At 41.1% G+C, this 14,353-nt stretch overlaps 2 protein-coding genes across 2 annotated transcripts; one reads left to right on the forward strand and one right to left on the reverse strand.

The window, feature by feature from the left end:
• Positions 1 to 248: 248 nt before the first annotated feature.
• Positions 249 to 4,320, reverse strand: ptx4 (pentraxin 4, long). The gene is made up of 4 exons (XM_084924793.1): positions 4,155 to 4,320; positions 2,988 to 3,166; positions 1,744 to 2,765; positions 249 to 1,468 (listed from the first exon to the last, which is right to left on the reverse strand). The coding sequence occupies exons 1-4, from the start codon at positions 4,278 to 4,280 to the stop codon at positions 786 to 788; spliced, it is 2,010 nt and encodes a 669-aa protein (XP_084780919.1). The 5' UTR covers positions 4,281 to 4,320; the 3' UTR covers positions 249 to 785.
• Positions 4,321 to 5,268: 948 nt separating this feature from the next.
• slc2a6 (solute carrier family 2 member 6) lies at positions 5,269 to 14,087 on the forward strand. The gene is made up of 8 exons (XM_084926468.1): positions 5,269 to 5,557; positions 7,117 to 7,388; positions 8,281 to 8,377; positions 9,238 to 9,337; positions 9,537 to 9,730; positions 9,849 to 10,024; positions 10,201 to 10,496; positions 11,622 to 14,087. Exons 1-8 carry the CDS (start codon positions 5,513 to 5,515, stop codon positions 11,930 to 11,932), a joined length of 1,491 nt encoding a protein of 496 aa, XP_084782594.1. The 5' UTR covers positions 5,269 to 5,512; the 3' UTR covers positions 11,933 to 14,087.
• Positions 14,088 to 14,353: the final 266 nt, after the last annotated feature.

Raw genomic sequence — 14,353 nt, forward strand, 5'->3', positions numbered from 1 at the left:
ATAAATAAGAAGATTTTAAAAATACATAAAGCTAAAAAGTAATTAATAAGGAATGGGGGCATAAAAGAATTGCTAATGAAACGGGTATCAGTTTGTGAAATACCATAAGCTTCATTGTTTCATTTGATTTAGCTATAAAAATGTGACTTGCACTTGCAGAGGGAAAGCACTGGATTCATGGAGAGTCATGGAGAGCGGAGAGTTTTTATTCATAAGAACATTATTGACATTCACATAAGCTGCTAAAGTTCAGTTTGCTTGATACGTTGGCTATTAGAAAAACAGGCAAAAAACAAGGTAAATAGTAATAAGTAATAATTATATGTGTAGCATGTATCATACTGTGTACAGATTTTAATTTTAGAGTCACACAGCAAAGGCGGGAGGCGTGAGTAGGCATATAAACTGAGCTAATTGCTTAGTTACAGTCTCTTAGTTAGTTTGCGACACTCGCTATCACAACGCTAGTTTTGAAAGTAGTTTTAACATTATAATTATATTATATTTTGTTTCAGTAAGGATACTTTGAAATCTTTATCAAATCATCCTTTATATTTGTGTAGTTATGATTATTATCACATAGAGTGGATTCTGGCATTCTCCAGCTGTCCTGGTCTCAGGCTTGACCCTGCTACAGAGTCCATGAATAATAATACTTCTATAAGTGCTGTAGTTAAAGTAGAAACTGATAGCATGGTAGTGTTTACATTCACAAACACAACCTTTGCACAAAAAAAGAAAAGGAATTGCTTAAATGATCACTGCTTTTTTCCTTGATTATATCATCAGCCACAGTACTCTAAACAATCACAGGCCACATGATGCACCGCCCCATGCACCTCCTTTATATCCTCCATGCCAAGCACCACTCCTCTGGGCACACCTCTTCCTGCCACTACTCCTTCTACCTCTGATGGGCTAAGCACCCGGTTCCATAACCTGAACCCAGCCATTTGCCCAGCAAAACCCTCTGCAGGATCAAACCCTCCACCAACAGAGTCCTGCTCCTGTCCCAGCACCACAGATCCACCTCCGGGAACCTCCCAACCCTTCCTGAAGTCAGAGCCTGAGGAGGCGAGGAGGTGGTCATTGTAGTGCCAGAATCGACCGTGGATAGAGGACCAAAGGACACAGACATGATGCCAGTGAGCGTCCAGAAGCGGTGACACCTGGAGACGACGATACACGGGGTCTCTAATGACAAAGTCCAGAGAGGGTGAGGAAGAAGGTGAGGATGGAGAAGAAACAGAAAAGGGTGTAGACGAAGACGAGGACCTATGTCCGTAAAGAACTAACTGATTGTCACTGTCATCGGTGGCATAGGAGAGCAGCGTGCCAATATGTGGTGTCTCCACACGAAGCCACAGGCACAGAGAGAGTTCAAGAAGAGCTGGTAGACTCAGGGAGAAGGTGACATAGTTTTCTGCTGAGGCCGAGGGGAACAACACCATGGAGTCCACGTTACAAACTGCAGACAGAGAAAGAAGATGCATTCGAATTCATCTAAACATGGTGCCAACACATACACATGAACAAACTGAACGGTGCATGGAAAAGTTAAAATGTATGAATGCAACATCAAACTGAGCTAAACTGCATAAACAGTTACATGAAAGATAAAAGAGGGTTTACGCAAATCTTTAAACAGTAAATGTGATGCTTTTCACTCGATGATAACATGATACAATTTTGAAATGTTTCTTTCTTTGACTTTTTCAGTATCTGAGTAGATACTTTACTTACTGGTTGCATCCCTCTTAGGAATTGGCTGTGCTGGGATCTTGTGCTTGAGAGGAATTTGCAGAAAGTTGTGAATCATCGTGTGCCTTTTGTCCTCCTCTCCTTCATCCCATACACTAACACTTGGCTTATAAGGCCGTAGAGCCCCCGGACTGGTCCTGTTCTGTATGTCTTCTGGTGTATAATGGTTTGGAACATGGGGCAGCATCCTAGAATGCTGTTCGGGGTCTTGTAAATGTGGGGTTTCCTCAGGATGTGAATGGGAATGGGATGGTTGCTGTACCTGGGGATCAGTCTGGCCCTGTAATTGAGACAGAGCCTGGTGGGTGGTGTTGATGCTGGGGAGAGTTAGCTGATGCTGATGCTGGGAAGGATAGGGCTGTGTCTGTGCCCAAGTTTGGATCTGGGCCTGGGGCTGGGAAGGGTCTGGATGTGTTTTAGGATTTTCCTTTTGGACTTGTATTTGTAGATAAGACTCTGGTATCTGAGCTTTTGAATGTTTAGGCTGCCTTGCTGCATGGAGTTGGTCTGGCTTAGTTTCATGATCAGTGTCCGTCTGGATTTGGCTGCTTCCTTGCGCTCTGGGTTGGATATGTCCTTCCAGAATCCTTCTACGCTTTCCTCCTCTATTTGTCTGACCTCTTCTGCATGGTTCATTGTATTCCTGAGGTGTGCTGTTGGAGCTAACAGGCTCTCCCATCTTCCCTGACCCTCCCATCTTCTGCCTTCCATTCCCGTCTAGGACTTCACTGAGCCGGCCCTCGAGTTGGGCCAAGCGTGTTGCCTGGTTTTTCAGGGATTCCAGCAACCCTTTTAGTCCAATCAGCAACTCATCACGCTGGATTTGAAGAGCAGCCAGTCTCTCCTCTTGACTTCGGAGCTCTAGAGTGAGGTCGAAGAAGTCCTGATTAGGATCGGCTGTCATTTTTTCAGTCTGGTGGCAGTTCTCGCTTAACTTTCTTTCCATTGAAGTCAGGCGACCCATCAGCCGCTTATTCTTCTTCTCAAGCTTCCTGTTTGTCTCTCTGTGGTGACAGTGTGAGAAAATATTTGATTAAGTATTCTTGTGTTCTTGCTTCTCAAATCCAGCTTTTAGTATCAGACTAAGGCTGAACTGCTACATTTTATCATATATGGCATGTAAATAGCCGAATGACCTGAAAAATTACAGTTCAAAACTAATATTACTTCTCAGTGCAGCCCTTCCAGTCTCCCTGAACAGAACATTTACCCCTGGTTGCTCTGACCTGAGATCCTCTATCTCCTGTGTTGTGCTTTGCTTTAGGTGTTCCAGGTCCTGTGATACATGGTGGTAATGGTCGTTCAGGGCTTGAACACGCCGCTTTAGCGCCTGCAAGGAACTCCTGTTCTGGTTCAGGGCCAGCATGTTCAAACGGGCTCGAGTCAAAGCCTGGAACTGTTGGAACTATCAGGGAAAAAACGTTTTCATGAGTCTTCCTGCAGATGTTTGCTCACTGACCTCAAGGTCAGGAAAATACTGAAAATCTCCAGTAAATACTGAAAAACACGTGTCACATGGTCGTGACGACTGATCATCGGGTGCTGCAAGAGATTTTCCATCATTTCAGTGCTTTTACAGCATGACTAATAACATGTATGACAGCAGAAGAGAAACAGTATTGCGAAACAGATATTCAACTTTAATCTGATAGCGTCACATAAAAAGTAAACAAACTAATAAAAAGCAAATGTTTGTGTTTCTTTTTTAACCCTCTCGTGCATTTATTCAACAGCATTCACCCCCAACTACTCGCAGCAGATTGCTGCTTGGTCCTGAGCCTGGTTCTGTTTCTTTCTTAAAGGGGAGTTTTTCCTTCCCGCTGTTGCCAAGTTCTTGCACATAAGTAGTCATCTGTGTTATTTTAGGGTCTTTATCTTGCACTATACAGTAAAGCACCTTGAGGTGACTGTTGCTGTGATGCTGAGTCATTCCTGTACAAAAATGTCAAATTCCGCGATGATGCTGCAATAAAAGAAATGCCAAAACTAACATGGAAGAACATTTCACAAGTGAGGTGTTATTTTTATTTTTATTTATTTTTGGTCATATGGCTATAGTCCTATATTTCAAACCAAACTTTTTTGGATCAGCTGAAAATTATGATGATTTTCAGATTGTGTGGAGACCTCCCTGTGGGCCCAGCTCCTTTACCTTCAGAACAGCCCTGATTCTTTGAAAACAAGAACATTTTTGGCCATATTGAAATGGTAGTACCACAGTTTTTGTGACTAGTGAACAGGGATGGATTTGAGTTAGCATAGGATATAACTAGCACATAAAAAGTCATTTAAAATAAGCCGCACGCATGCAAAGGCAAGTAAAAATGTGAGTTTATGATACTGCAATAACTACTACTGTATATTATTTGCAATATAGGTAATAAGAGACTGACCTGCTCATTAAGTCGTTGGAGTTTCTGGGAAACTGGATCAAATCCCTGCACCTTTACAGTCTGAAGCTGCAGCAGAAGCGTGTAAACCAGGACCTGCATCCAGGTGCCCACCACGAAGCTGCGCATGGTGCTGGGCAGTGGAGCAAGGATAGATGCAAGCTGTCGGTCTTTGTCTGGGAATGTGTAGTTGAAGGAGAAGAGAACGACATAGCTGAAAAGGGTTGGTCTTTAAACACACTATGTGAAAACAACACTTTCCACAAAATCACTGGGGAGCTGGGAGGAAATGCAGATGGCTTCAGCAGGTGCTCTGCTTCTGTCTTTCTCCCTCTTTCACTGTCAAATACAAATTAATAAACACAAAAGAGAAATGAAGTGAATAATCGGATACACAATATTTATTAAGTGTGTTATTATAAAAGCACATTTATTTTTATTTAAAGTGCTGGAAATGGTCATTCAGCTTTGGATATGAAGTTTAGATTTATTAAAAGCTTTCATGAACTTCCTCAAAACACAGCAATCTGAAAATATATTTTCATAAAAACATATTTCGGTTAACTGAAGTAAGTTCACAGGCTTTTATGTGTGAACTTGTCTGTGTATGTGGCTGTAAAACTCATGATGTGTGGGCTGAGGGAGAAGCAGCTTGTACTTTCTTCTTCCCCTTGATTCTGCCTGGGGGGATCTGGTTCTCTTCATCTTCTGCTTTTTGTGCAAATGACCCAATCCAGGAATCCTTTTGCAGAGCCCTCCCTTCTGCTTTAATTCTTATGACTCAGTTGCAACACTGCAGCTTCAATCTGCAGTGCTAAACATGGACAATCTCATTGCATTGATGCCAATATGCTACTTTAAATACACGCTCATGTTAAAGTGAAGTGTTCCATCAAAAGTTACACTGTTTTCCACATGTGAAAGTCTAGTGCAAACAGAGGTTTTACTTTCGCTTTCATTCTGACCTCCCACAAGTCCCACATGCAGCGTCAGTGCCTTTGTCATTTCATTGTCTCACCCTGGAAAGCCCTACACGGCTCATTGTCCACCAGAAGATCGAGACAATGCTTTGATCAGACTAGATGCTGTGCCGTACTCTTTTTTAAACAAACTTGGCTGTACTTTTATTCAGCCCTTTTTGTCTCCTTTTGTCTTTTTTAGTTGTTTTTTTAAGTCCTTTGTTGAAAGCTGTGCAGTGTATTTTGGCACACTGTGATAACGTTTTATCACACGGTGCTTTTGCGGATTTTTGTATCTGTTTTTTTTTTTCTTTTAAACAACAACTTCAGTTTCTTTCGTGCAGAGGATCATCAACGGTCAGAATCTTGAGTCCGGTTATAAAAACCTCCCATAAAGCAAACATGGATGAAGTGACTCCACTGCTGCCAAGACAATCAACATCCAAGGTCTGAGCTCGCTGATTTTCATTTAAAATCCTATAAGCTTAAAAGATTTAATGCAGAATGTCTACATCGCTTTGTTTATGGTCTAACTCATTTATCATTTCAGACAGACAGTATTTTAAGCTGTGTTTATAGTGTGGGTGTCGAGCTGTTTTAAACTCTGAGTTTATGCAAATTATGTGAATAAACTAACCGTTCAGTGCAGCAGCTGAATGGAGATGTCTATCTGCAGCCTGACGGTTAACAGTTCAAATCTTTCTTTGTTTGACGGTAAAGTTGACATGTGTGAAAAATAAAAAGCATGATTTATTTTACAGTGTGATTCAAAACTCTGATGATAAATGAAAACTTGGCCCGAGTGAAAGAAATCCCACCTGTTACTATACTGATTTAACTTTCAATGAGAAACACAAACATCCCATCCTCTGACTTCGATTTGCTCATTGCTGAAATGTTGATTTCTCCATTCAAAGCAAACCGCTCATAGTTTTGCTTAGTCTGACTGCAGTGTTGCATTTTAGGATGACCTCAACAGGAAAATGAAACAGAAGTCAAGAAGCTTGTGAACTCCAGACAACTTGCTTTATGTCACTTTCTTAACTGATTACTCAAGAATACTTCAATTAAGGGTGAATCCAGAGTTTCTTGTTCTGAATTTTTTTCCTCCACTTCTGGAAAACGCCACAGAACTTTCCTTAACTAAGTAATCACCTGATAATTTTAATGCATATGTTCAACTGGTTTGATTACTTTTTGCTATTTTTGCACATTTAAATACAGAAAATACACAAATCTGTGCGGGACTTCTCTTCTGTAAGTTAACTCCTTTCGACACTTCCCACCTCCCTTTTCTGTCATGGTCCCTGCTCCTTCAAAGTCATGCAAACATGATCGCACACTTGAATAGAGCAGGTGCAGAAATGCAAGTGTAGAAAGATGGGTTTGGCTCAGTGTCCCATTTTTGTATGGCAGGGGCCTGATTGATGATAACTGAATACCAAAGCTTTCATTTTCTGCTTTTCAACCCTTTTGTTTCATGTGGTCACTTTTCTTCCCAAAAATCCAGCTGAGTTGCAACTCTTACTGGTACGTGACTTTAAATTAACCAAACTGCTTCACATAGGTTTGTTTTCCTATACCTAAACTCCTTCCATCTGTATTTTGTGAGACACTCAATCTAAAATAGTTTCCACAATACTGCTTTTTAGTTATTCTACTGTCAATAGAAGAACTGTCACCAGTCATGCAGGCAATAATCTCATCCTTCATTTATCTTTGAAACTCAAAACATCAACCAAGCAAATATAGTTTTTAAATATTAGATATATTTTTCATTATTAATTATTATTTATATTAATATTATATTGTTTTTATTATTATATATAATCCCCCCCCCTTATATCTACTCTCTGGACAACATGCTGATCTTAAATTTATTTGGGATGACAAACCTCTCGGACACTTCCACACCTATCATTGATTCACTGAACATCCAGATCAGTTTCAACTATATATGTGCAGTTGATCTTGTGTTTGAACGTGTCCACACCTCTTTGTCTTAGATTAAAAACTCTGGACTGTACCTGGCCGCATTTGCAGCGGTCCTGGGGAACTTCAACTCTGGTTACTCCCTTGTCTACCCGTCTCCCGTGCTGCCATATTTCCAGAGTCCCGACGCCGACCCTCGGCTCAGGATGAACACCGAGCAGGCCGCCTGGTTCGGATCTATCTACTCCCTAGGTGCTGCAGCCGGGGGGCTAGGGGCCATACTGCTCAACGACATGATTGGACGAAAGCTGAGTATAATGATGTCGGCGTTGCCCACAACTATCGGGTTGGTCTCAGTCACAGCATACACAACATGAAGCCCTCTTTAACACTTTTAACAGACAGATTTGCATAGAATAGAATAGAAAAAATAGAAATGCTCTGTTATCATAGTACACATACAACAAAATTGTGAGTGCTCCACACACACTGTGCAGGAATAAAATATAAATAGTATGACAGCAGAACAAGAGGAAGATTATAGCATATATTATAACATCGGTAATATTGTGTAAGCAGATCATTTATTTCTAAATTCTGTACTTTGATGCTATGACATCCCAACTTTAAACATTTGAAAACCTAAAATACCACTGAAAGCACATAATGCACTAAACTGGGATGAATTGGGAGCCAATGGAGCTGTTTAAGAACAGGTGTTATATGTTCAGTGGATCTGGAAATAATACGAGCAGCTGTATTTTGAACTAACTGCAATTTATGGAGGGATTTATGAGGTAGACCATAGAGAAGAGAATTACAGTAACCCAGACGAGATGTGACAAGAGCATTGACAAGTATGGCGGTACTGTGTGGTGTGAGTGAGGGACGAAGACGGTTAATATTACGAAGATGAAAGATTGGAACACCTCTATGAAAGCAGAAGAAGAAGAACACAATGCCACAACCATCCCAGGAGTGAATGTCTCAGCAGATTAACTCCACTGCTCAGAGAAACTGCAAAAAACCCAAGAGCTAAACCTCAGACGGGCCTCAGTCAGCATGTTAAATGAGCAAGGCTGAAAAATTATGGCTTATTTGGAAGGATTGCCAGGATTAATCTTCTTGTCTTGGCAGCACTGCTTAGGTCTGCAAAGTTGCACCTGGTGATGTGTTTCATGAATATTACACTGTAGATTATTTATTTTGAATGAATAAACTGTGTATGTGTGTCTCAGGTACATGCTGATGGGAGGAGCTATAAACTTGTCCATGCTCCAGGTGGGCCGTTTCCTAACTGGCGTTGCCGCGGGGATGACTGCAGCATCCATTCCTGTAGGTAACCATGGTTATATAAGCTTAAAAAAACCTATTTATAATTTTTTGTATTCTCTGAGTCCCTAATACGTATATGGATACCTGACTACAGCATCCTATAAAAATGTTGACAAAAGTGTTCAGTGCTCCCAGAAAAGTATTAAGAGATTGCAGTTAATTCATCCAGTTTTAAAAACACTGCATTAAAACTAGATAGACAGTCACTTCTTACTAAAATGAATAAGTCATGTGTGAGAAAGCATGAACATAGTTTGTCTAACATGACCCTCATTGATGGGATAAGCTACACCATTGGTTACTTTTATGACAAGTGCAGAACTGAAAAGACAAGTGAGCTTAAAGTAAATTTGCATCATCAGAGCAACCGGGTTTGTCAGGAAGGAAACATCTAGTGTCCTGTAAAGCTGGAAATATTGTTAAGTTAAAAAAAATGGAGTACTGAATCTCACCAAGACCCACAGAGCATGGATGCATGAGCTAAAACAACTTTGAGAATTTCCACATGCTAAAGAAACTACACGTAACTATTATAATGGTAAGCGCCTCTTCTCTTCTCTTCTCTTACATATTTAATTAAGCACTTAAACTTTATGCACTTGATATAAACTGAAGTACTCAAGTAAATTTCACTGAATATTTTACATTTTACGTAACACAAATTACATGTAAACTTTACATGAATTCCAGAATTCCTTTTATGCTGAATAACTTATTTAGCAAGTGTGCTTGTACCGTCTTTGTGAGTCATCTCAGTGTAGTTGAGTTGCTTTTCGGGGACACTACTGGCATCTTTTGACTTACTCTCTGAATTTGTACTAGTTGACTTTATGCAACTGTAATATTATGTGTGTTTGCAGGTTTACATCTCAGAGATCTCCCACCAAAAAGTGAGAGGAGCTCTTGGCTCCTGCCCTCAGATCACAGCTGTAATTGGGGCCCTGGCGCTCTACGCTCTTGGTAGGAACAAACCAGTGCTGGTGCATACCCAGTTATGCCAGCTTTATACATAGTTAGCTGTCTTTGCTAAGATTGGTTGTGCATCTTACTTTTCTTGCTTTAAATGGTATTCTCATATAAAACCGTGTTGTGATGTTTTAAGTGGTGTATCTTAAAAAACAAACTGCCTCTCTTTTTTTTTTTTGTATACAATGGACAGGTCTGGTGGTGCCATGGAGGTGGCTGGCTGTGGCAGGCGAAGTGCCAGCTGTGTTGATGGTTGTGCTGCTGGCGTTCATGCCCTCCTCCCCCAGAAGGCTCCTCTCAATCGGCCGGCAGCAGCATGCTGAGAGGGTGCTCCGCTGGCTCAGGGGAAATCAGTATGACGTCCAGACTGAGCTCCTTGCCATACAGGTAAATAGGCAAGCAGTTGATTTACTGGGTTTCATTGGAGATGAATATGAGACACCTCAGTATACATCCTACAGGGTTCACAGACATTAACACTTTTGTTGTAACTCCATTAATGCAGCACAGCATCGACACACAGCCCAAAATCACATGGTCTCAGCTGGGAACACCAACCTACTACAAGCCAATCCTGATCTCAGTGGGGATGCGTTTCCTGCAGCAGATGACAGGCATCACACCAATCCTGGTTTACCTGGAGCCCATCTTTAAAAAGAGCAATGTCCCCTTGCCACCCAGGTTGGTGGTTTATTTCCCATGTGGATTTTATTGTTTTTAGCCTTTTGTGCTTTAATGATAATAACACAAATGATACATCTAATTAATCATTTAAATTGACTTTGAAACTCAAGAATAATCACGAAACACATCGAGTTTGTCTTTAAACTCCATGTCTGTGTTTCTGTATCTGCCAGGTATGATGCTGCCATCGTGGGTTTGGTGCGCCTCTGCTCTATTGCCGTGGCAGCTTTTCTGATGGACAAAGCAGGACGCAAGGCTCTGCTGTACACATCGAGCATGCTGATGTTTTTGTCCTCTCTGACTCTCACCATGGTTTCTCACACCACACCTTGCCCTCCTGGCCCTGCTCCTCCAAACCACACCGCTCTGGACTACACCTCCCATAATGACTTTGGAAGCACTTTTATGAGCAATGCCCAAACTGCAGGGAGCATCTTGCCGATCATTTGTACCGTGGTGTTTATATTTGGTGAGTTCTGAAAGCAACAGATATTTGATTATTTGTTTCTGGCAGTCAGTGACGTGGTAGTGAGAGGTGCCAAGGGGGAAGCTGTGAGTCTCCCGCTATAGTAAACAGCTCAGCAGCTCTTGGATGGACAAATATGACACTTGGTACACTTGTGATCTATGGCTTACTGACCACATGGTTCTTCTCAGTGGTTCTGATTATAACAGGCTGACGAGTAAGGGATAGATTGTCATAACATTAGTTACAGAATAACTTGGACAAAATTTTAACTTATCGGAAAGCTAAAAACCTTGGTTTGCAAGCTGCATCCATAAAGTATTTGAGTGCGTCACACAGACATAGACTCCTGCTTATCAGTGTTAAAAACTCGACCATGCAGAAAGTCATATTATCTGTAAGATTATACACTGAAAGTACCTGAAAAATCAGTTCTGCCAATATGGTTGAATTTGGTTTAGGCTAGAATTTGCTATGGCGGCGCCAATGACTGTATATCAAAGATGGACTTGAGCAGTTTGGGGTTTTTAGGTCGTTGTTTTTCTAGTGTCAGCCTCAAGTGGTCATTTAAGGAACTGCAGGTTTTGACACTTAAGCATCAGCTTTATTTTTCAGCAGTAGAGATTACTGCTTGGTAACAAACGCCATAAACAATTAAGTTAGCATTTAAACAAATACATGTATACTTTTATGGGTTGTAGAGAAGAAACTTAGTAACCTGTCAGGCATGTGCTCTGTGTAAATTACATCAGAGGTGTTAAATCATCAGCTCTGTTATATTTAGCTCTTGGAGCCTCATTAACAGGCTATGACATATCAACATTATATCCTCATATAAATATGATGGACAAATATGTTGTCACACCTGCTCAGCTGAGAAAACCCCCAATGATTTACATGTTGTAGCATTAGCATGCTGTACTGTGCTTCTTCCCTTCAGGGGTTTCGTTTTCAGACGTCGTTAATCACACCTTAAAGAAATGTCCCAGTCTGAACATCCTAAAATATGCTGTCTCTGTGCTGTGACTGTGCCTGACAAAGGGCATCTGCTGCTTTCATTGTCTCATGATGTCATCTTCTTTAATGTGGGCTGTTAGCTTTATTATCACATTGTTGGTTGTCTCCTAGGATACGCCATGGGATGGGGCCCAATCACATGGCTGCTAATGTCAGAGGTGCTTCCACTGGCTGCCAGGGGTAAAGCTTCTGGTGTGTGTGTCACCGTCAGCTGGCTGACGGCCTTCGGACTCACGCACGGCTTCACACACTTAGTGGACACGTACGGCCTGTATGCGCCCTACCTGCTTTTCACGGTGGTGTGCGTCGTCTCTCTGCTCTTCAATGCTGTGTGCATCCCAGAGACTCGCAAGCGCTCGCTGGAGGAAATAGAGAACTACTTCAGGACGGGACGCACGTTCACCATCAACCGGTCCAGCTGAGGCCTGCATCAGTCTCATTCACATGATGTACTTATAAAGCAGGCATGGGGGTCTTAGAAAAATGATCTGAGAGCTTGAGAGATTCCAATCAATCAAACTTAACCATCATTAAAGACTGATTTCAACTAGCTAAAAATAGTTATCACCAGCTCAAGTAGGTTTCCATTTAGGACCTTCATTAAAGGTCAGAGCAAATACACATAACTGACCATTTTAACAGCTACATTTTATCATATGATTACTTTATCATCTAATCATCTATTTTTCATCTAATTGTGGTAATAATTTTTATACACTAGTCTAGAATAATTACAAATTACAAATAATATACCTCTGATTGTTATTTTGTAGATTTATATATGTCAGACTTCCAGCACAGCTTGGAAGCACTACTGTATGATACACAGAGACGAAACTACTGAAACAATGAGCAAACAAAGCTCTAAACTAAACTTCCCAGAGGAAGTGGCCAGAGCACAGCAGTAGGTCCACAGAAACATTTACTAGAAAAAAAGACGATTTTCTACAAATGAACAAAAACCTTCTGTTTTTAATTACGGGACAGTCTGATGTGCTTTTTCTGTCATTTTACAAATGTATTTCTTACAATTTCAGCCCAAAGAGTAATGTTGACGGCAATGTTTGTCTTATCACTGGAATAATTTAGACATACTGTTGAAGATGCCCTTCTGTTTTCTTATTAAAAATATCTGAGGGATTAAATGTGCATTTAAACTTTTTTACATTGGCATGAACAGCGAGTTTAAGAGGTCCAGCCCACTTGAGATAAAAGCTGGCCTGCGATGTAAAATGAATTTGACATTCCTGATGTAAACCATGCATTTTATTTATTTGAACACATTTTGGCTAAAAAGGCCATGTAGGTAGCCTTTTAACCCCCCAAAAAAGTTGACCGGCAGAATGTCTGGCAAAGAAGAAGAGCACACTGCCACCTGGTTTAGTGCAGCAGTGGCAGGTGTGGTGCAGAGACATAGGGAAACATAGGGCAGGAACTCCACCTTAAAAAATTATTTTGTTCGTGGAAGAATCATTCTTGAAATCACACACACGGTCTGTTGGCACTTATAGAGCTCTGGCAAAGGCTTAAAGTAATAATAATAAGTGGGAGCATGTGCATGAAAACTTATTAATCAATGCATTGAAAAAGTGGGCTGTCAGCTAAGGGCAGAAAACGATGGCATCAGGCTGGATGTGACTCAGCAGGCCGAGTCACATGCCGCAGGGCGCAGTCGGTGTTCAAGGTTTGGGTCTGACTCACCGTCCAGTGTCACCACATCCTCCCAGTTGTTTAGTAACATCACAGAAACGAACACACACGATGCTTTGCAAAAGTTTAAGGCGCTCTGAGTTAAGCGTGAACCTCTTCTGTGGAAGCTGTCTCAGTGTCTCCTCATGAAATCTCACATTGACCTCACTGTGTTAGGACTCAAACTCTAAGAGTGGGACACTGTAGGTCACAGGGCTTCTTGTTCTTCTTGTCATGCTGCAGGGTGAAATGGGAGCAACCGGATGCTTCCATGAAGGTTGTCAAAGCATCTTAACTGCCTAACTTGAGTGACAAGCAATCAAAGAATGCTTGGGAGTGGTAGGGACACCTCGACACACATGTGTGACACAGTGTGCGATTCTGTAGGGATGTTTAGAGCCATTAAACACCCACATTTGCGAGGAAGGTTACAGGTGTGTTTAATAACTGAGGTATTGTTTTTTCCAATGCGAATGAGTCCAATTAGGTGACACATACAGTTTGCTCCTTATAAAATCAAAGAAAAGCTTTGTGGAAGCTGCTGTGTTGAATGGTGCGAATCTATTGATCTCATTTTTTACGTTTAGATTGTAATTAAATCACTTATAGACAGATTTATAAGAGATGGCACACAGAAGGATTTCCAAGGAGGATGCCAACCTGTTGACCCTGATTCAACACCAGAAACAACACATGAGTTTGTTAGATGAGCATTCCTGGAAGAAATAGTTACAGTAACACTAAAGTCTCAACACACACACACACAAACCACAAAAAGGTACAAGTTCCTCAAGATGAATGGCCTCTTCGACGGCCTTTTCTTGCCTGCAGCTGAGGCGTTTCTATCACATTGTTTAACGTAAAGCAATTCTATAATAGATTTCTTTATTATCCATATTTTGCATTTTATGAACTGTTTTTTGGACAAATATACACAAAATGAACAACAAAATAAACATTTTTGTAGCCCTGCAAAAGTATCTCATGCTTTCTTTTTGCACCAGTGTGTACTGTAGGTCTGAAACATGTGTAAGAATAATGGTGACCGTGTAGGGTTACATTTATTTGCTCCAGTCACCTCAGGCACTGTGAACCACCAGTAACAATGGAGCAATTTATATTCCCTGTCTGGTTGGCGAGTGGTTATTGGAGGT

The sequence above is a fragment of the Perissodus microlepis genome, chromosome 4 (assembly GCF_051167445.1).
Source record: "Perissodus microlepis isolate ML-2025 ecotype Zambia chromosome 4, ASM5116744v1, whole genome shotgun sequence".
NCBI classification, from domain to species: domain Eukaryota; kingdom Metazoa; phylum Chordata; class Actinopteri; order Cichliformes; family Cichlidae; genus Perissodus; species Perissodus microlepis.